The sequence below is a fragment of the Aythya fuligula genome, chromosome 6, assembly GCF_009819795.1.
Source record: "Aythya fuligula isolate bAytFul2 chromosome 6, bAytFul2.pri, whole genome shotgun sequence".
NCBI lineage: Eukaryota > Metazoa > Chordata > Aves > Anseriformes > Anatidae > Aythya > Aythya fuligula.
This window is the reverse complement of record NC_045564.1, coordinates 8,661,508-8,683,219: the sequence shown is the minus strand read 5'-3', so window position 1 is coordinate 8,683,219 and position 21,712 is coordinate 8,661,508. Positions and strand designations below refer to the sequence as shown.

The window sequence follows — 21,712 nt, the reverse complement described above, 5'->3', positions numbered from 1 at the left end:
CTCGTCCCCACACCCCTCCTCGGGGCAGGCAGCCCCCAGCCGGCCGAACCCCAGTCCTTTCGGGGCTGCTTTAGGGCTGCCGGGTGGGCTGAGCTCTGCTGTGTAGGGCGGTGGCAGCAACCCCCGGCCGGCCCCCGGCTGCTCCGAGTCCAATGGGCTCCGTGCGCGGCGTGCCTTCAGCACTATATAACGCCCGGGCGGTGCCGCTGCCCCATCCGCCGGGCTGCCTGCGAGCAGCCCCTGTTGCCGAGCCGTGCCGAGCCGTGCCCGGAGGATGCTGTGCCGAAACGGGTGGCGGCTGGCGCTGCTCGCCCTCTGCCTGGGGGTGGCAGCGGGAGGGGGCGCAGGGCAGCGGCGGGGAGGGAAGAGCCGGAGGCAGGCGCAGACCCCCGCCGTGCCCCAAGCCCAAGCCAATCCAGCGCAGGGCAAGCGTGAGTACCGAAGGGCTAGCGGGCAGGGCTGGGTGGCTAGCAGCAGGTTTTGCCCTCGGGGGGTGGTCCCCGGGGGGCTTCTCACCGGTGGTCGCCTTCCCTCCGCGGCTGGGGGTCTCCGGGGTGGAGGTCTCGGCGATGGGAAACTTCTTTCTTCTCTCCTCTCGCCTGCCCGGGGCCGTGTTTTGGGGTCTCGCTGATGGGAAACTTCTTTCTTCTCTCCCCAGAGACCTGCTTTGACAATGGGAGGTACTATCAGATAAACCAGCAGTGGGAGCGCATCTACCTGGGGAACACGCTGGTCTGTACCTGCTACGGCGGGAGCAGAGGGTTTAACTGCGAAAGCAAGCCCGAACGTAAGTTGGTGGGGTTTTTTTTTTGGCACCAAGACCCCCAAAGGGCTCTCAAAGCTGAGTAAACTGGGTGCTGCACGGGGTTACAGCTGGCAGAGCGGGGTTTCAGCCGAAGTTTGGTACTTAGGGTCAGAAACGGATCTACGCTCGTTTACACTGAAGATCTGGCTTGGGCTTTTCAGCAATGCTTTTCATTAGAGATGGGCCTGCCACCAGAATGCTGAGCCAAACATCACTCCTCTCCCGGGAGGACTGGATCTAAACCTTAACTTTGGAGCCAGCCTCTTTATAACGAACTGAGCTGACTCCTCGGCTCGCACGGGGAAGTTCAAATCTGGAGTCACTTTGCAGCTCTGGCTCTGTACAGTTTGATTGCTTCACCCCAACTTTTCATAGCTCTGCAGTGTCGTCAGCTTGTTTAAAAATATTTCAACTTACAACTTTCCACAGCTCCCCAGCCGTGCTGCGAGCTCGCTGTAATTGAGTGTAAAATGAGATTGTTTAGTCTCCTGCAGGAAAAGTTTAGGTAACAGGAAAAAAAGCTTTAAATGCAACGTCTGCAGGAAGATGTGTGTCTCTGAGATGCAGTGTAGCTCAGATAATCAGATGCACGCTTTTATCTTTATTGGTCTGAAGCCACTGGTTCGCTATAATTCCTTTATGTTGCTCTAGAGATACAAGAGGAAAAACTGGTTCCTGGCTGATAACATTAATGTAAGACAGATAGGAGCATCCCAGGGATCTGTTTGGCAAGGCTTGAGTAAAATACTGCTCAAGTATTTGAAGGAGTACACAGTTCCCTTGCTCCTCCATAAAGAGGGGGGTTTAATCTACATTTCTTTCCCCTCCAGGGATTCCCAAATTTTACACTTTCAAAGTCCAATCGCAGGTTTCCTGTATGGCACAGTTAACTTCATCTCCCCAGTGGTGAGGGCAAGAAAGTTGTTCTGTTGCAGATCTCAAGCCTGATGGCAGCACTGACACAACCATTCTGGAATCACTTACGCACATGCAAGTGTGAACAACTCACAAGCGACCCTGTTGACTGCAGTAGGATTGATGCAGAAATTGGGATTAATATACTTAAGCGCTTGCCAGGGCACAATGAGGAGGATTAGCATGACAAAACCCACAGCTTCTGGGGGATGTTTGTTCCCCCCATCTTCTGTAGTGTTGCACTTCAAACAGCTGGGATTGATCCTTTCAGGACATGCCTGTCCACGGGCCATGCTCAGCTCCTGGCTCACTGTGGGAGGGAAGCTGTGGTTGTTTAGCTGCATGGGGACCCTGAGGGGGTGAATTTCACCTGACTTCATCTCTAATCTTCCACCCTTAGAAGGAAGAGATCAATCCATGTTTCCCCCAGGCAAAAAAAAAAAAGAGCATCTGTGGGAGGAGATGACAACAAGAACATGTTCCTCTGTATCTGTTACTGGTGTGGTTTCACAAAGTTCATTTTTCTCCCCTCGTAGCTGAAGAGACTTGCTTTGACAAATACACTGGATCCACTTACCGAGTAGGGGAGACGTATGAGCGCCCCAAGGACTCCATGATCTGGGACTGTACTTGCATTGGAGCTGGCCGCGGGAGAATCAGCTGCACCATTGCCAGTACGTAACTGAGAGCGCGTTACTAGAGCTATTGTTCCGTGGTGTCAGATTTTCCAGAGCAACTTGCACAATTCTTCCAGTGCCCACCAGCTAGATTTAGGGGGCTTTCATCCAAAGCCCATTAAAATATTGTAATTGAAAGTCCTTACCCCGTGTACATGCACTTGCACAACCAAATTACTCTTATTTAAGAGGTAAAGTCTTACGTATAAAAACATAGGCCAGAATGACTGTTAATGTACAACCATCGAGGTCAGTACATTTAATATACACAGGAATGCGTTACATGTTCACAGACACTTATGAAAGTTTTTTTTTACTGGAAAAAGAGTTAGTGTCTAATCTGCAGCTAGTTGGTCAAAATTACATTGTCAGCATTCATAGAACTACTCTGAATATTTACCGCTCAAGAGCCAGTGCCTCTGGCCTCTAAAAATGTTATGCCAACACTAGTACCCAAGGGAACAAGAATTTGATATCCATTGGGCCAGCTCTATATGTTTCTGCAATTTCTTACCAATCTGTCCCATACTTCTTAATCCTTGCTGCCCAGCTTTCCCTTTTAACATCTGACTCTCTGTCTGGAAACCCTTTCACTACTGAGTCACTGAATTGTTCACAATTTCCCTTCAGTTCATAATTAGACTTTCTTTGAGTGCAGATGAAGATTGCTGTGCCTCGGGACTTCTAGACTGAGATTTCCAAGTCCCTCAGGCACCTTTGGAAAAAAGTCTTGTTCTTATAAGTATGCAGTTTCTTGTTTAAGACAAACAGTGCTGAGCCCAATAGCATTGCCACAGAGGACTCAGAAGCCAGCCATCGTTATAGCATGGAAAGAAATGCATCGACTATAACAAGTAGAGCTGAAGCCCTTCTGAATTTAATGGCATTTTATTGGGCAGGGATGATGAGTCTTGTAAGAAAAGAAAGAGTCAGTAAGGAAATTGCAAACATAAGAGCAGTCTCATTTCCTCATCATCAGCCTGGTTTAGAGCTCACTGGAGAGTCTCATTGACTGCAACTGGCTTTGAATCAATCTTTATAACTCTTAGATTCCCAGCTTTCATAAATGAGCCAATGAAACGTTTCATCAGCTTCTAATAAATGACCAGACGTGTTTCTCCTCCTTTCCTTGGAAGAAGATCTTGTCAGCAAAGTGCTGTTCACCACATTTCCCTCCGTGAGCTTGGGCTGAGCAGTGGGCCCAGAGCACCTCAGGCCTGTGTGGCTCTGTTGGGCTGGGAATCAGCCTTTCTGGACAGGATTTCTAAACCCGATAAAGATGTCCCCAAAAAAAACTTACCTTTTTTTTTTTCCCCTCCCCGTATATTGGCCTCACTGCCACATCCCTCATGCTGTGTAGGGACAGCCGCCCAAAGGCCTGTGTGGTGCCCCTTTGGCACAAGATGGCGGCAGCCCCCTCCTGCCTCACCAGGCCCCAGTCTGAGGGCAGAACAGCATCTCCTCACACCCTGGTGTTCCCCTTTCAGCAGCAGGTCTCAACTGTGGCTTGAAACCTGTCAGGGTGTGGCTGAGGACAGGGCATGATAAAGAAAATACCTGTCAAGCACCAAGGGAAGATGGCGGGCCTCAGAGGAAAATGGTGGGCGCCATTTTGCAACCTGAAGGAAGTGGCCATGGTCTGCCCTCCTTTTCCTCACTTCCCCTCACCTCCACCATGACTGACCATTTTTACCCCTCTCTCCCACCCGGGTGGCCCTTACTGTGTCCCCACAACGCTGTCCTGTGTCGGTACTGGTTGCTGCAGGGCTCCTCACCTCAGCTCTGCCTCTCTCCTGCCTGCAGATCGCTGCCATGAGGGCGGCCAGTCCTACAAGATCGGCGATACCTGGCGTCGCCCCCATGAGACGGGTGGCTACATGCTGGAGTGCGTGTGCCTGGGCAACGGCAAGGGCGAGTGGACCTGCAAGCCCGTGGGTAGGTGGTGGCTCCATCTTCCCTCAGCTGAGCTGGGGCTCAGCCTCCTTTCTCCTCGTCTTCCTGGCCTAGGGTGTCCCCATCCCCATATGGGACGCCCTAGGGCAAAGCAAACACTCACCTTTTTCCCTCCCTCAGCTGAACGATGCTACGACAACACGGCCGGGACATCCTACGTGGTGGGCGAGACCTGGGAGAAGCCCTACCAAGGGTGGATGATGGTGGACTGCACCTGCCTTGGGGAGGGCAGCGGCCGCATCACCTGCACCTCCAGAAGTAAGTGCTGGCAGGCACCCGCTGCCTTATCCACTTTCCTTATTTTAATATATCTTTCAAATTCCTGCCTCAAAAAGAAAAGGTCGGTCTTTTCTTGCTGTCAGAAGTAGTTTTAGAAGGATGGCAAGAGTTATCTCCTGAGGAGGTGTGGAAAACAAAGCCCTCTGAGGTGACATCCGCCATTTTCAGCCTGAGGGCGGGTCAGAGAGTTGGTGGTCTGCGCTAATGACAAAGCTGCTGGATTATTTTGGTTTTTAATCTGCTTTAGAGAAAAGCTTCAGGAAATATGCAGACCTGTTGAGTCACAGGCATGTTTTCCCCAAGGAAGTCAGGGGAATTTCTTGCTCAGCAAAATGGTGGAGTTTGGTCTAATAACTCCATTCTTGAGGTTTAAGTAGGCTTTTGAGGGAAAATAAAGTGACTTTTGAAGAGAAACAGTTACCCAATCCAACAGTAGAATTTACCAGTTGAAAATGTAAATGCTTTTGCCTTTAAAGTTGTTTTGGGTGTGTATACATGCAATGTGCTTGAAGAGAGTTTATGTTGTCTGCTGTCCCATCTCACTTGTTAGCTTTTTTTCCTCTACCATTTTGTCTTCAGTGCTTCACCAGGGCAAGTGACTTCTCTTTTTTTTTTTTTTTTTTTTTTTTTTGTATAGTTGAAGCACATTACTGCAAATACTCTGTTGCATTAGTACTCACAAAGCAAACAGGGCTTTTAAAATCCAAACTCTTGCTTGTTTATTTACCATCTCTTTTAATTTTGCTAGGAACAGGCTCCGTTGTGGAGCTCTTGATTTATACCAGTTGCCTCAAGAAAATTTAACTTTGTACCTTACACCTTTATTACGCAAGTTTTTTGGAACTCTTCTGTAGCCTTTAAATTGCCTCATATTCAGTTGCCTTGGGGCACACAGATAATAGCTATCTGCTGATAGAAACAACAGACCTGTAAAGAACTAAAACAGTAAGGAGGTTGGGATTAAAACTGAAGATCTGGAGACACTTGGTCAAGAAATAAGCTATAAAAATGAAACCAGTTTTCACAATCTCAAGTCTGTTAGAACACATAGGGAAAAATCATTAACTGTCAAATAGGAATGAATAAAACAGAATGTGTTGTTTGTGAACTTTGGAGGAGATGATATTACTAATAAAAATGATTTGGCAGTATCTTTCCCCCTATAACTAAGGATTGAATTGTTGTATCATAGGGGAAATTGCAATATAATGACCTGTTCATTTTTCATTTTGTTTCTCAAAGGTAATCAAATACATATATTTGAATTTCTGGATGTAAAACGATAGCTGTAGCCCAAAAAGTGGCATTATGCTTCAGTATGCCTGCTGTTATGTATCTTTTATGGTGTTTTCTAGAATCACTGACTTCTGGGGAGACATTTCAGCTTTTCGTTGTCTAACTTGAGAATTTGAATTTCCATAAGACAGGTTGCTTTCTCCATGTAATGTTTGCCAAATTACATTATGAGCACTTCACCGGTTTACCCCTCTTCTGGCAAATTACTCAGGTTTTTGGTCATTTTAACCAATGTGAATTAGTAACATGTTTTACATGTTCATATATTCTGTCCAGAGCGCTCTTTTAGTCTGACATGATGCATATGTCCTTCCACAGTTCTTCATAAATCCATGTTCATTGATCTGTGATTATATTTGAGCCTCTGTATCAAGTTGCCCTTGAATGAGAAGTTAAAATGTTGTAATGGAAGAAGAACTAGATAATCCATGTGGATCTGGCATCCAGACAAAAGTAGTTTGTTATGCCGTCCTTTGAACCCATTTACTCAATTCATCAGGGGCTGTGGGTTATTAAAGACAACAGGGAGATTTAGAAAGTCTAATATTCCTCATATGACATGAGCAGCTTATATTAACTTTACCGGCAGCTTCGTGCATGCTTGTTTTGGAAAAAAGTTATATATTGCATTCAAGTAGGTATTAGTTTCTTCCCACTGAAGCAGAGCCCCAAACTTAAACTATGTCCTATGTACAGTATGAAATGACTCCAGTGCAAAGACTTTGAGAAAAAAGATCTTTTTTTTTTTTTTAAAAAAAAAAAAGGCATTAAAGCAAGTTTAAACTTGAACTTTTAAACTTTTTTGAACATAGTTTACAGTGTTCATGCCGGGAGTATTATGGTGCTAGTTTTGACAATCACTGTGAAGTGAAATCCCAGTTCTGGAAACTAGTGGGAATTTTCCATTAGACTTTAGGATCAGGATTTGTGCTCTCTCAGCCTTCACAAGTTTTAGTGTAGATCAAGCTTGTATTAGTGGGCTACAGAAAATGAGGCTGGCTCTCAAGAAAGGCTTTAAACTGTCTGCTCATTTGATTTATGGTTCAGTACTGTAAATTGGACAGTGAAGCCATCCGATCCAGAAATAGCTAATAGTTGTGCTCCTTGTACAGACAGGTGCAATGACCAAGACACCAAGACTTCCTACAGAATTGGAGACACCTGGAGCAAGAAGGATAACCGTGGAAACCTGCTTCAGTGCATCTGTACTGGTAATGGCAGAGGTGAATGGAAGTGCGAAAGACACACATCCCTGCATACGACTAGCACTGGTAAGTGGGGCATCTTAGTGCATAAAGCAGAGGCAAGGAATGGCACATTTTGGGTAGCTAGGAGTTGGTGCTGAATTGCACCATCCTAATTTAGGCATTTAGAATACTTGTCAGAGTAAGATCAGCAAAAAAGTCAGAATTCAGGATATGCTCCTTGTTTGTGTGTGTTTAGATAAGATTAATTATACTTAGTTTCCTTGCACAACTGGGGCTTGCACATACAGATGTGATAGCCTGTGCAATTGCAGTACAGTAAATCACATCTAGGACTGTGCTTCTACAGGAAATATCTACTAGCTTTGTCTTGGAAACATGGCATTTTGATTAGTATTTGAACTTGATGTATTTGCCTCAGGGTAACTGTCTTGAAATGCCCTTAATTTAAACTCCACTGAGACCATCTGGTTTCTTTGACAAGATAAATACACCTACTAATGGTTGGGCTTTAAAAAACAGAAATGGCAAAGTATGCATACAATGCTGTTTAGTACGTATACATTAGTTTGTAATTTTGTATGAAATACTGCCTAGTGTATAGGTAACATATTTCCTGTCCAAAGTCCGTCAGTCTTCAGCTTCTAAATTCTTTTTCTTGCCATTTTAAGGATCTGGGTTTCCTTCTGGTGTATGCAGTGTAAAACTTCTGTTCTGAATAAGTTTGCCACTGGTCTTTTTATTCTCAATTCTAGATCTCTATCAACTAAAAAATGCTTTTCAAAAAAGCTTTTGTTTTTAAACAACTCCTTTGCAGAGCTGTTGACAGTCTTAATCCTTTCTAAAGCCATTCTACAGTGTTAGAAAACAGAGGCTATCACTAGCAGAAGATGGAGTTGTTCTTTTAATTTTGAAGTTCTTTAAGTGGAATAATTAAAATGTGTCTAGGGAAGCTGAGTATTGTGCCTTCGATCTAGTGGAGTGCTTAAGATTTTATCTCAGCATTTAGTTGAAGCGTTCTGTCCTTCAGCTTTGCACGTGATGTCTCACCTCTCCCATTTTCTCCTGCAGGTTCTGGCTCTCCTAGCTTCACAAACGTACAGACTGCGTTGTACCAGCCTCAGCCTCAACAGCCCCAGCCTCAGCCATATGGCCAGTGCATAACTGATAACGGAGTGGTGTACTCTGTGGGTATGCAGTGGCTCAAGACACAGGGCAGCCAGCAAATGCTTTGTACATGCCTGGGCAACGGAGTCAGCTGCCAGGAAATAGGTATGACTCTTTGTTCAGTGCCTGTTCAGTCCTGTGAGATCTTTGGGACTGCCCTGCAGTTTCATTTTGGAGTCCCTTTGTAGGTGTAGCAGATGTCTGCTGAAGAGGTGCTGGGGAAAGGTGCAAGGGGTGAAAAAGTAGTTGTTTTGGTTATTTGAATCCCAGTCCTGTAGGGCAGAAATATTTCCAGTGTGTTATATATAACTGCTGAGGGAAAATGGAGCCCCTGGGGAGCAGCATTAATAATTCTATTCAAACCAAGCTGCAATAATATATGTTTGGAAAAGAATGTAAAAGAATGACACAGCTGTGGGACTAAGTCTTCTCTTGGTGTGTGTTGGCTCGGGTCCATGGCCGGCACTGTGGGTTCACAGCAGCCAGTGACTTGGCCCAGAGGGGCTACTGCTGTTAGCTGTAAGATTTGAGGATTTAAGCCAGAGCCTAATGCTGTGATTTTGCTTGTTTTAAAGCCGTGACCCAAACATATGGTGGCAATTCTGATGGAGAAGCCTGTGTTCTGCCTTTCACCTACAATGGAAGGACTTTCTACTCCTGTACGACTGAAGGCCGCACGGATGGACACCTCTGGTGCAGCACCACTTCCAACTTCGAGCAGGACAGGAGATACTCCTTCTGCACTGAGCAGAATGGTGAGCTCTTAGAGGGTCTTCACATACACATGGCTTTCATCAAAAACTCTTAGCTGCCTGACCAGTCCCAGCATTTTGGAGGGACTCCAGGCACACCTCAACAGCAAGACAGTTCTGTGAATGGAGGGAGGGCTGTCTGGAGTCAGGGCATTTTTATGCTCTTGGCATTTTTGGAGAGTGCTCAGGATGATACAGGTGTTGCCTCTGAGTCCTGCGCTCTCTTCCAAACTGACCTTGGAACATGAGTACTTAGTCAGGAAAGAGCTTTGGCCCAAAACATACTTGGACTTTGCCTCTGCTTGGCTGAATTGCTAGAGCAATGCCCTTATTAGGTTGCAAAGAAGAGGATATCCATAGAGTACGGTTCGTGCAGTCTTCTCTTACTGCCTCACTCCTGACTATCTAGCCAGGTTGCCATATATAGCTGTAATCTTGATGTGATTTGTGATCACTGTGATCAAGAGCTGGTGTGTGACTAATGCAGCAGCATTCCCTCTTGTCAGTGGATGACCCGTGTTGCCTTCACAGCACGGTTACCTGGGTGGTTGTGCTTCTTGGAAAGCCCATCAGACATCCATGGAACAGTGTCCAGGCAGGCTTCTCTGCAGACTGACCTTGGAGAGAATTTTTCATGTTCCCACATGAAAACACTGCTTCTTACACTACACAGGCTTTTTTTAACTGCTCTTTCTAATTAATTTTTTATAAGTCAAGCCGTTCTCTGCAGCACATACAATACTTCTTTTTTTTTTTTTTTTTTTTTTTAAAGAAAAACCCCAACAAAAGCAAAACCAAAAAAAACACTCCCTTCTCCACATGCGTGTGTGTGTGTGTATATATGCACATGCACATTCTTGTTTTAGTGAGTTTTCTTGTGATATACTGTCAGGAATGAGAAATATCAATATAGAAAAAGTCTCAGCAAATAGCTCCTTGTTCTGCATTATTTGTAAACCAGAGTTGCTCAAGAGGTGAATAGTTCATGTAGATTAGAGCCCTCTTCCCACTACTGCTTGCAAAACATGAAGCTTTCAACCTGCAGAGAGTTTTTGACTTGTTGTACATACCTGAGTTGTAACCCTTTCCTGAGGTCTGAGCTTTTACTTCAAGCCAAAGGGCACAATTGGGTAATAACCTCAGTGAGATAATACAGATATGCTGAGAACTGAGGTTACTTGACTCTCTGGGCTTTGGTACAAAGGGTCTGCAAAGCCACTTCCCAAACACCCTGAGCTTTAGTTTTCCATATTCCCCAGGAATTCCCGTGGTTGGGTCCATGGGACTCAAAGCAGCTCTTTCCAAAGCAATGTTTAAACGGAACTGACCTTGTGCAAGGCTTGTTTCCAGATCTGCATTAATTAAATATCATACAGGACACACATGGAAAAATAAATGCTGGGGGATTGTTTTTAAAGCTGTTCCCTGCGTGCTAGGAGAGAGCACAGGCTTGATTTGCGTTTGTTTCCTTTTCCCTCTTGCACAGTTTTGGTCCAGACTCGTGGTGGCAATTCCAATGGTGCTCTGTGCCACTTCCCCTTCCTGTACAACAACCGCAACTACACTGACTGTACTTCTGAGGGACGGAGAGACAACATGAAGTGGTGTGGAACCACTGAGAACTATGATGCTGACCAGAAATTTGGTTTCTGCCCAATGGCTGGTAAGACCGAGAACCATAAAGGGATTACGGAGTACTTGTAAGTGGCTCTTTGAGCTGGAAAGTAAAGCCTGTCTGTCACTGGACAGTTATGGATGGCTTCCAGTGAGCTGCATCCCAGCCCAAAAAGCCTTAAGGAACTTCTAAAGCTTTTTGTCCTTTTTTCCCTATTAATCACTTCTAGCGGAGACTCAGGCAATGCCAGGAGAACGCTATTTTTGTCACTCCTATGCTGCAAGCTTCTCAGCTGCTGCAAGCTGGTGTAGGCCCACTGGGGAGCAATGGACTACACTGCTTTAAAGCAAGGGAGGTTTTTATCTTGCATCTGCCAAAGCTTCTCCCTAATGGCTTATCACTTCCTCTTGCCTGATCTGTGGTTAGGAATATGTCTACGCTTATAAATCAGTGTTACCCTGGAAATGGCAATAGTGTCAAAATCAATATTGTGGTCCATTCCTGCAATCCATGCACTCTCTGATCTTTGACACGTGGGAGGGAATGCAACTACCAGTTTTTAAACAAAAGACCTTCTGTAATTAACAGCATCTGAGCCCTTAACCAGCTTGGTGAACACAGATCTTCAAGGGGCAGTGTTCATAAAGGCTTGGACGTAATGAGAACAGATTCTTTCACACAGCATCCTTTGGACTTTGTACAGAAACTAATTCTAGAGGCTTTCAATTTAAAACTAAAATGAACGAACCCCTACGAGTGATCTACACTTAAAATATCATCACCCTGCCTGAATCTTGTTACCTTCAGCCACGTAAGGTATCGTCTTGCTTTCTTCTCACCCAGCCCATGAAGAAATCTGCACGACCAACGATGGTGTCATGTACCGTGTTGGGGACCAGTGGGACAAACAGCACGACCTGGGCCACATGATGAGATGCACCTGTGTAGGCAATGGCCGCGGAGAGTGGACTTGCATCGCGTACTCCCAGCTCAGAGGTACTGATCTTCATGTCCATCTCACTGCGTCAGCCTTGGGAGGGTGGGAGAAATTAGTTTTCTTTCTCATCACTGGCAATTCAAGCCTGGATTTCATTACCAAGCTTTCCTTTGGAATATAAAGGGAATCAGAGGGGCTATGTGAAGTTCCTGTCTTGTTTCCATGCTGGAAAAGTACTACTTCAGCCTTTGTAGGCTAGCAAGCAGAGGCAAACCTTGATTAGCTTGATCAATATGTATCCCTACCTCCTTTTGTCTGCATTTAGCAGTCAGCGCCACTGAGACTTTACAGAGAGCTCAGCAGAAGCCTCTCAAGAGCAGACAAAACCCCAGACTAGTCTGAAGTTTGAATGCAGAACCATCCTGCTTTATTGTTCTGCTGTGAAATTTTCAATTCCTCTGTGCTGGACAAATCCCTTTGCGAGCTAATCTATATGAGAAGTTGGCAGGACAGCACGGAGATTACTCTTATTTACTTATTTATATGAGTGGCCCAAGTGGAGAAGTGCTTAAGCAATACCAAAAAAAGAAGACTTAAAAGCACAGACATTTGATCATCCTGCAGTTAGCTCACAGCATTGGCTTCATGTCTGGAAAAGGCAGGGGGGTTGCTGTCAAGCAGCCAAGAAAGGACTCTAACACCACTGCTGAAATGGGATATAATTTATAGGGAAAGGCCCGCTCAAGGGCTTTGGGAGGGTTTTTTATGTGTTTCCTTTAGAACACTGAGAAATGCACTGCTAAAAGCCTTTCAGGTCTGTGAAACTCCTTTCTCCACAAACACAGCTCTCTGCAGTTTAGTTCTTGAGTGTAAGTGGTCTTTCTTGGTGATGGGGGCATGGATACATGCTTTGTTCAAAAGGCAAATGTTATCTAAGTGGAACTGTTAAAACATAGCAACCAGAGGAGGTCCTTAGCCTCTACAGGAGGATCTGACCATTGCTTGGTTTATCCTGATGCCATGCTTGTGGTGTGGGAAAATATGATGGGGAATGAAGGCCTGGGATTAACTGAGTCACTTCCCCAAGGACAGATGGTCTGTGACTGAGTCCAGAACTGAACTTGGGTCTCTTGGGTCCTGCTTAACAAAACAACATGCTTCTGGGGTGGTTTTATCGTTTGTTTTGTCTTTTTTGCTCCTTGCTGTGATTAGTCTGGCTTTAGGAATTCTGGGCCAGATCACAGGTTGACGTATGAGGTTCTCCACCGAACTTAATAGACTTCCCTTTAGCACAGGGTCTGGTTACTGTGTTTTGGGGGAATGGGAGATTAGTAGGCACCAGTAACATCCTGGATGTGGAATAGATCTGCTCCTACCTTCAAATTACTACAAAGAATAGAAGTGTTACCCAGCTGAATAACATCATAAGGATATCTGTACGTCACTGTGGTATCTTGTGAATTTGGAGTAGTGCAGTTCTAATGATTTCAGACAGGACTCACCGAGGCTTTACAGTCGAGACCTTTCTAAGAGGTAGAAGTGAAAGAAGTAGTGTGCTGGCTTAGATTCTTTCACATGTGGAATCTGTCATAAGGAGCAACCAGGCAATCCTGGAGCTTGACTAATGCATACTACTTTGGACTGCATCCTACCGAGCGTTTTTCTGCAAGTGGTACTTATTTGCACACTGCTGATAAATGAACTCAGGAGCAGCGGTGTGTATGCAGCACCAATCTGCGATGATCTGAGATATCAGAGGGGCTCCATTTGGCACGAATGGAGCTTGTCAGGGTCAGTCTCTGTAAGCTGAACAAGGGGAGGGAAATATTTGCCAAGCAGAAGGATTTTGTCTTCATGCTTAGAGCTCTTGCTGACAAAGTATCTCTGCTCTTTCTCAAACAGACCAGTGCATTGTGGACGGTATCACCTATGATGTGAACCAGACGTTCCACAAGCGTCACGATGAGGGGCACATGCTGAACTGCACGTGCTTTGGCCAGGGTCGGGGGAGATGGAAATGTGATCCTGTGGGTAAGTCACCGGCTGTTTCCTCTTGCCAAATTCAGACCATGGCTGTGGAAGAGCTCATTATGGTGTGGTGAAACTGGTGCGTGAATTTGGGCTCACAGAACTCAAATTCAGGCACTTTCTGCCTTGAATTGCACAACAGTGCTGATAAATCAAGATGCGACTAGTTAGTGATGCTAGGTGCAGTTCTTTCCTTTCTCTGTCCTAAAATCTTTAGGAGGTCTCTTCGTTGAACTGAGAGGAATGCCACCAGCATATATTAACATACCTTGGACTAAATTGATTTTTTGGATGCCCTTTATTCCAGCAAAAAAGAAGTTCAGAATAAGAATAGGTGTTAATAGCACTCTGGAGGCTAGCTAAAACCATCGTGTCTCTGTGCAGGAATTAAGAGACTTCATCTTTTCTGCTTCCCACTTTCCCTAGTGAACCTAGACTGGAAGATAAGACCTAACTGTTTGATTTGCAGTTACTAAATCTAGAGAACTTTGAGCTGTGGCCAAGAAAATCTATTAGAAAGCACTAGTGGTTAAGTTCTGCTTTATTTACAGTAATAACTGTACAGTTTTACTGGAGGAACTTGGATTGTAAAGCTCCTAAAAGTCATTACTTAAAAGCCATTAATTTGAAAGAAGGGGAGGTAAAATTTCCTTTATCTGTAGGGTGCAATTGGTTTAATTTTGTTGGCTCTCTCTAAACAAGGCTCGTGTTTACCCAAGCAGCATAATGTTAGTTCTCACTGAAAACTTCCATTGAGCCAGAAATGACATAGGTCAGGCTACAAAGTGTACTGGATCATTGGTACTGTTGTATTTACACGAGCTTAAGCTGATTTCAGGATTTGTTCAGTCCTCCTTTGGTTTATACAATGGTAAAATCTAGAATGATTCTGATGAGTATTAATGGGTCACTTCAGACTTCTGTATGACTGAATTCTGCTTAAGCCAGTGGGAGTTCTGCCACTGGTTTCCTTGAGAGCAGCGTGGTTCATCTGTGGATGAGAGATGAGCTCAGTTGACTGGAGCAGAACTGGGCTCCAAAATAGCCAGTACAAAATTAATCCTTTCTTGAAGAAACACCCCACTGACTTCACAGGGACAGCCAGTGCTTACCAGTCTTCTATTTACCAGGTGGACAGCCTGTGCTTAACAGTGTTTTAAGCAATGTGTCACAGCTGAGTTAACCCCTTAACACCTGATTTAACACACACAGTGATATAGCAAGAACCTTGGTTCAAGGTTCAGTTTGTTGCCACTTGCTCTTTATGCAATATTTGTGAATATTGTTACATTTTCTGTGCAAAAGTCTCTTCTGACTTCCTCTTCTGTTTAGCCTAGATTATTCACAGTAGTTTTGGTAACATGTGGTAGTTAACTGTCTCTTTCTGTGCCTTTAGATCAGTGCCAGGATTCGGAAACCCGTACCTTTTACCAAATTGGAGACTCATGGGAGAAGTACGTCCATGGCATCAGATACCAGTGCTATTGTTATGGCCGTGGTATTGGAGAGTGGCATTGCCAGCCCCTGCAGGCCTATGCTGGTAAGAAACTTGTCTGCTGAGTAAGATATGAAGAAAGCGATCTTCCTTTTCCTCACCTGTTCTTGACAGACACAAACGGGTGTCATGATTACAGTAGAAGGGGTTCCCTGTAAGGTCAGAAAGGGAATTTGAACCTGATCAACTCAAGCAGAGGAAGGATTTCAATAGTTAATCCTGTTCCTGTTGCCTTGTCTCTGTCTTACTAGCTGTATGGCAGTAGGGCACCTGGCAGGCAGAACGAGGGACTGCCTTTCTTTTTGGGGCAGTGAGCTAAGGATGGCAAGAATAGGAAGCAGACCTTCTCTGAACCCCACTGTGAGTTTTACAGGGGATTGCTGAGCTTCATTGACTCCTGTCAGACTGCTTAAACAAACATCTCCCTGAGCTATGTGAAATATGCGTGTCTCCAGAGTGGAGACCAGGGATTTAGGCTTTCTATAGACACAAGAGTGGCTGAAAATGTGTAAATAAACCCAAACCTACATTCAGAAACATTAGATTTGGGTTAGGTAAGCTTGGAAACTTTGTGTGTGGGCACAGCTTTGTTTGCCTAGAAAAGTCCTGTTAAATATGTAGCAGGTATATACGTTACACAGTTGTCCAAATAAATTAAATATAGAAATGTTGGGAGGGTGTACATGTTGAATGGCTAAAGCAGCACTTTCCTGCAGATTCCAGGTGGCTCTTTGCTGGGATTTTCTGAGAATTAACACGAGTACAATGTTGCTGAGTGTTCAGTGAAACCTCCCCAGCAGGGCAGGAAGGGACTGGAAGGAGAACCATTGGATCATAAAACTTTTCCTTCTCTGTTAGAGAGCTTTGTGAAGAAAATGTACCTGAGTGTGATCTAGCTACCAGTTTCTTGTGTTTACATATTTAGTCTTAAGCGTTAGAGCAGTGCTGAACTTGTGTTGTCATGGGTTTATGGACCTGATGTGTCTCAAGCCTTTCACCAACCCTTCTGGTTTGGTTTGTGTGTGGATGTGCCTCACAACCTGTGGAGTGTTCCACAAAGACATGACAATTCAGTTTCAAATAAACCAATCAAGAAATCTATCAAAGCAGTAAAAGGCTAGCATCTATTAGCAGGCTGAAGCTGATCTCAGACCAGGAATTTCCCCTCAACATACCATAGGATCAGGTCATTTCTCATGTTTCTGTGCCCCTTGCTCCCATCACACCAGATAACTTACGAAAGCAGGTAGTGGCTGAGAAGCTCTCTTTGAACAATAACTTTGCTTTACACTTTTTCTAAACCAGGCAGTTCCAATTTTCTGTTTCATAACAGAGGAAATTAACCTAAACAACACATGCTAACTCCCTGATAGAATATAGAATATATTCTGATTCATCAGTTTTCTATTGAGACTGAAGCACTAAGGATAGTACAATCTGACTTGTTTCCCATGTATGTATGTAGCGGATGAGCCATGCAGAAGAAAAGCATCCCCAATATGCTAAGAACGGGATTTTTCTTATTTTTTTCCCCCCAGGGCCATCTGGTCCTGTTCAGGTGATTATTACAGAGAGTACAAATCAGCCAAACTCCCATCCTATCCAGTGGAATGCTCCCAAAACATCTCACATCAGCAAGTACATCCTGCGCTGGAGACCGGTGAGTGCCACATGAGCCACCTTGTCCTGTAGATGCATTCAGAGTTCCAGAAATGCACAGAAATGCTCTTTAAAGCTCCAGGCTTTCACTCGCAGAGTCCTCACTGTTAGTTTCTCTTTTCAGTGAGAACCCATATTTGCCTCACAAAAACTGCTATTTCATTCAAAAACTCGTTATTTTGTGTGTGTGTGTGTGTTTTTTTTGGATGTCTGGAAGAAGTGCTGACATGATTTCAGCAACCTTCAGTTGCTAATTCACTGTCATTGTGCTGACAAGGTTAACTGTTACTCTGAGGATCAAAAACAACCTGTGCTGTACAAGCACTTGTTGTTTTCATGTGCAAACATTACTGGTCATTGTGTTCATGAATTTCCCCGTGTACAAAAGCACTACTACAGTAAGCAGACAACTTTATCCTTCCTCACTTTAAGCAGTGCAAACAATTGTGAAAGCTTCCCTACCTTCAGAAATACTGTTTTAGTACCGTGTGTGTATCCAGAGACAACTGTGACAGTTTGTATGCTATTAATGAGGAGGTAAAAACTAGTAGGACAGGAAGACAAAAACAGCTAGGAAAGGATTAAATAAGCAGTCTGTCTCCCATCTTCGGTAAAGTCTGAGCCAAAGCTGTTTAACCACTGCTTGTTGGCTCATTCACGTCTGAGGAGTGATTGTTCTAACCAATGCAGATAGTTGTGTTACAATTCCCCAGAGCACAGCTTCACAAAAGACCACTTAATCGTTAAGAACACTAGTACTTCAATGCTGCCTGTGATTAAGAGAACAATAAAGGCCCTGATCCAAAGCCATTAAAGGCACTTAAGTCTTTTTACTGACTTCAGTGTATCTTGGATCAAGGCCTGAATGAAATGGACATTAAAGAAATGGACTTTAAAGCACTGGAGTACAAACCTCAGAGGATGGAGCATTATTTTAAAGCTTCCCATAGAGTTCAAACACAGGGTAGAGGGACAAACCTTTTCTGTATATTGTCTTCAGATGATGGCTTGGAGTGCTGTTGTGGACAGTTTTCAAATGTGCATTTTCCAGCTGTTTCTTCATGCCTTACTGTATTTTTGATAAGGAATGACTTTAGTGTAAATGTTACCTTCTTGGTTAAGGAGCAGGTTCAAGCTAGTTTGTTTTTTCAATTTACCCCAATAAAACTTAATCACCCAAGAAGTTATTAGCCCTGCTTCCTGGCATACTTTCACTTGACTTTGTTCATTAGCCATTCGAGTCATACTTAGGTTTGAATATCACAGCACTTGCTAACGATGCAGCAGGTTAGCTCACTGGATCAGCCTGCTTGTGCAGACCATGGAGTTTCTTGCTATATGGGTGTCCTTGTTCCTGCAGAAAAACTCTGGAAGGCACTGGAAGGAAGCCACCATCCCTGGCCACCTGAACTCCTACACCATCTCAGGCCTGAAGCCTGGTGTGATTTATGAAGGACAGCTCATCAGTGTTCAGCAGCATGGCCCCAAGGAAGTCACGCGCTTTGATTTTACCACAACTAGTACCACAGCGGTGACGAGTAAGTTGAGCAGCGGGGCAGGAGTGGCATCCACAGAAACCTACTCTCCCTCTGTGCTAGTTTGCCCAAAGGCTTTTCCCAAAGATGTTTCCTGCATTCTGGTCAACACCTAAGTAACAATGGTTAATTAAATCACTTTCTTTTCTTTTTAGGCAACACTGTTTCAGGAGAGACAACTCTTCTTCCTCCAATGGTTGCTACTTCCGAGTCAGTCACTGAAATCACAGCCAGCAGCTTTGTTGTCTCCTGGGTTTCCGCATCTGACACAGTTTCTGGATTCCGTGTTGAATATGAGCTGAGCGAGGAGGGAGATGAGCCACAGTATCTTGGTGAGACAGTGTTTGAGTCTACTAGACCCAAGCATCATTAACTATATCACTGTTTTCTGTGACAGTCAGTATAGCTGGTGTAAATAGTGAGGATCTTGCTGTTTCAGTATGATTTGATTAAGATCAGACAGTGGAGGACTAGCTGAGATCACAATTTCACCTAGTTCTCCTCTGAGCTAATAATTCTCCCTCGGCTGTTGCCCCCTGAACTCACAGGCTTGGACTCGTGAGCAGAAGTAGCTTACACTAAAGGTGGTGAAAGTGCTGGCAGCCTTCTTGTCTGCACACTCCAGACAGCTGAGCTGTGTTGTGAAGCAGTTTCTGAGCTTGTCTGTCTACAGGCAGAGGTTTTTGAGGCAAAGTTTAGGCAATTCCCAGTTTCCCCAAGAAGCAGCTCCTTACTGGCCAGACTAAAGCCAAGCATCTTAAGGGAATTTCCTACATCTGGCATGTAGGTGGACATCCGGGGGAAGGGGTGGTGGGAGAAGTTTATCAGCTCATAATGTCATTCATCTCCTCATGAGTCAGTCTTTCCACATAGTCTCTTCATGTGAAAATGCTTCCATATATTTCCGTATTGAAAATGCAGCAGTTAGGATGTGAAATGAGTTCACAGTTGGCTGAGATGACTGAAGGCCAGCAGCGTGCAGGGGGATACTGCTTGAGTTGCCCTGCCTCATCGCACACCCAGCCTTGCAGTCCTAGGTGTTGCCTGCTTGTTCAGTGTAGACCTGTCCCAACTCCTCCTAACTCTTCGGGTGTGGGCTAAGGCCACAGTGCAGATCGAGTGTTTTATTGCAGGAGGACTGATTCAGCCCAAATTAGAGCAGAGGTCTCAATTATTTCATTTGGTGAGAAGGTGACAAGGTAGAACTGCTAAGACAATCTTTCGTTTCTTGCCTCCCATAGATCTTCCAAGTACAGCCACTTCTGTCAACATCCCTGACTTGCTTCCTGGTCGCAAGTATATTGTTAATGTCTATCAGATCTCTGAAGAAGGGGAACAGAATCTGATCCTGTCTACTTCACAGACTACAGGTATGTGTGGCTGGGTGTTGCTGCACTCTTAATGCCATTATTATTTGCCCAGAAAATTGTTACCTCTCATCCTCACATTTGCTGTCCTCCTCTGTTATTCTCTTAAACAGCTCCTGATGCACCTCCTGATCACACCGTGGAAAGCGTAGATGACACATCAATTGTCATTAGCTGGAGTAGACCACAGGCTCCAATCACAGGTTTGCCTAATTGGAACACATCTACTTCTCACTACTGATAGAATCTAACATCTAAGTAGAAAGGAAAATGAAGTATAACTCTGGGACAGTGGGTGAGTGCAGAATGCTGCTCAGTCTCAGAGACCGGCTGGAAAGTCTATGGGCAGTTCAGCTTTGTTGCTGCGTGTACAGCTGAAGGGGTCTCACTGTTTGAACCAGGCAATCCAGGAGGCTGAGTGCAACATAATTCCTCCTGGATTTGTGTTAAATAAAATCAAGCCTTGTGACCTGCTCTTGGTACCTGTCATGCAGACCTTGCCATAACAAACATGAGAATGGTGTAGGTCTTAAATCAACACAGCAAAGCTCAGAAATATTCTGATGCGGATCAGATTATGCAGTGTAAGTCATTATGAACGTGTGACCTGCAGGTGGGACCTCAGCAAAAGCAAGCCACGGGTGCTGCTGGAGTTTGGGACTGTCTTTATGAAACATCAATGGGAAAACGTATTTAGCTCTCATTTCTAGCATTCCTTGTGTTGGCTTACTCATTGAACCTGAGGACTATATACAGATATACTTCTTTTGCTTTAGGCTATAGAATTATCTACACACCCTCTGTGGAAGGCAGCAGCACGGAGCTTAACCTGCCTGACACTGCTACCTCTGTAACACTCAGTGACTTGATGCCGGGTGTTCAGTACAACATCAGCATCTACGCAGTGGAAGAAAATCAGGAGAGTACTCCTGTCTTCATCCAACAGGAAACCACAGGCGTCCCACGCACAGGTAATGGCCGGCATGTGCTGTAGATCAGGCACTGACTTCTCTTTCAGTACCTAGACCCAAGTGACAATGCGAATTCCCATTGCTCCAACTAGATGAGCAGTGCTGCTGAATCCTTAAATGGACTTTTAATTCCGTCTTTTCATTGTTTTGTGCTTTTTTTAATTGTGTCATGGATATTGAAGTTCTGTGGTAAAGTCATACTTACGAATTGGCACAGTCAAACCACTACTCTGCATTAATAGGGTTATAATTCCAGGGGATCAGACTGCAGGCAGGCCAAAAGGTTAGGCTTGCATTGTGTCTACGGAAAAGAGAGATCAGAGTTTCTTAAGCTGTCTTAAGGGGATTCTGCTAAGAGATCTTAGGAGTCTGGTAAATTATTTTGCCTCAGTGCTTGGCCTGCAGATGTTTAAGGTTATGTACTCAGATACCACAACACAAATCTAAATAGCTCACCTGACTTCTCCATCTCCCTTCCAGTCCTAAGCTATTTTCCATTGCAGTCAGCAGAGATGGGGCACTGCTCACATTGATTGTGCTGAAATAATGCTATATGATGTAAACTGAGGCACCCATGCTTAAAACAACAACAAAAAAAAAAAAGGTGTCAGGGTTCTTTAAGTAGACAATTGGGCTGGATAACCAAACCAAAAGAAAGGACAGTGGAAAAAAATTGGGATCTGATGTGGTGGCAGTGGAATTTGATGGTCCTGCAAGTTGCAAGCACATGTGCTTGCAAATGGGAATTTACCAGGAATGAACCCAGCTCAATGATTTTATGGTTTGGCATGTATATCTTCTAAAAATGTGTGTTGGTTAACCTTAGGGCAGTATCACTCCTAATCTGAACATAGGAATTCACGGGTGCAGTACTTTGGGCCAACACAAAGGGAAGTGGATTTTGTGTTTGACTTCTTTAAGGCAAGATCAGCCCCTGTATTTGTTTAATTATAAAAGATGGATTTTAAGTTAATTATAGATGTTCAGAACATCCCATGGATTTTTCAAAACCCTTCCTTCTAATTTTAAAAGGAGGTTCTTCAACCCCAACTCTTG

At 44.5% G+C, this 21,712-nt stretch overlaps 1 protein-coding gene across 5 annotated transcripts in view; it reads left to right on the top strand.

Moving 5' to 3' along the window:
* The first annotated feature begins 233 nt into the window (after positions 1 to 233).
* Positions 234 to 21,712, top strand: part of FN1 (fibronectin 1) — a 51,375-nt gene continuing 29,896 nt past the window's right edge. For 4 of the 5 annotated variants that reach the window (XM_032189591.1, XM_032189590.1, XM_032189589.1 and 1 more), the window contains exons 1-18: positions 234 to 431; positions 659 to 787; positions 2,257 to 2,394; positions 4,201 to 4,332; positions 4,471 to 4,608; positions 7,038 to 7,196; positions 8,202 to 8,402; positions 8,873 to 9,052; positions 10,536 to 10,712; positions 11,508 to 11,660; positions 13,504 to 13,632; positions 15,026 to 15,169; positions 16,663 to 16,784; positions 18,144 to 18,321; positions 18,474 to 18,650; positions 19,560 to 19,688; positions 19,799 to 19,888; positions 20,462 to 20,656. In XM_032189591.1, coding sequence (XP_032045482.1) covers positions 275 to 431; positions 659 to 787; positions 2,257 to 2,394; positions 4,201 to 4,332; positions 4,471 to 4,608; positions 7,038 to 7,196; positions 8,202 to 8,402; positions 8,873 to 9,052; positions 10,536 to 10,712; positions 11,508 to 11,660; positions 13,504 to 13,632; positions 15,026 to 15,169; positions 16,663 to 16,784; positions 18,144 to 18,321; positions 18,474 to 18,650; positions 19,560 to 19,688; positions 19,799 to 19,888; positions 20,462 to 20,656 — 2,728 coding nt within the window. In that variant the 5' untranslated portion in view covers positions 234 to 274. The remainder of the gene's footprint in view (positions 432 to 658; positions 788 to 2,256; positions 2,395 to 4,200; positions 4,333 to 4,470; positions 4,609 to 7,037; positions 7,197 to 8,201; positions 8,403 to 8,872; positions 9,053 to 10,535; positions 10,713 to 11,507; positions 11,661 to 13,503; positions 13,633 to 15,025; positions 15,170 to 16,662; positions 16,785 to 18,143; positions 18,322 to 18,473; positions 18,651 to 19,559; positions 19,689 to 19,798; positions 19,889 to 20,461; positions 20,657 to 21,712) is intronic. The other variant, XM_032189592.1, reaches the window with a different exon arrangement.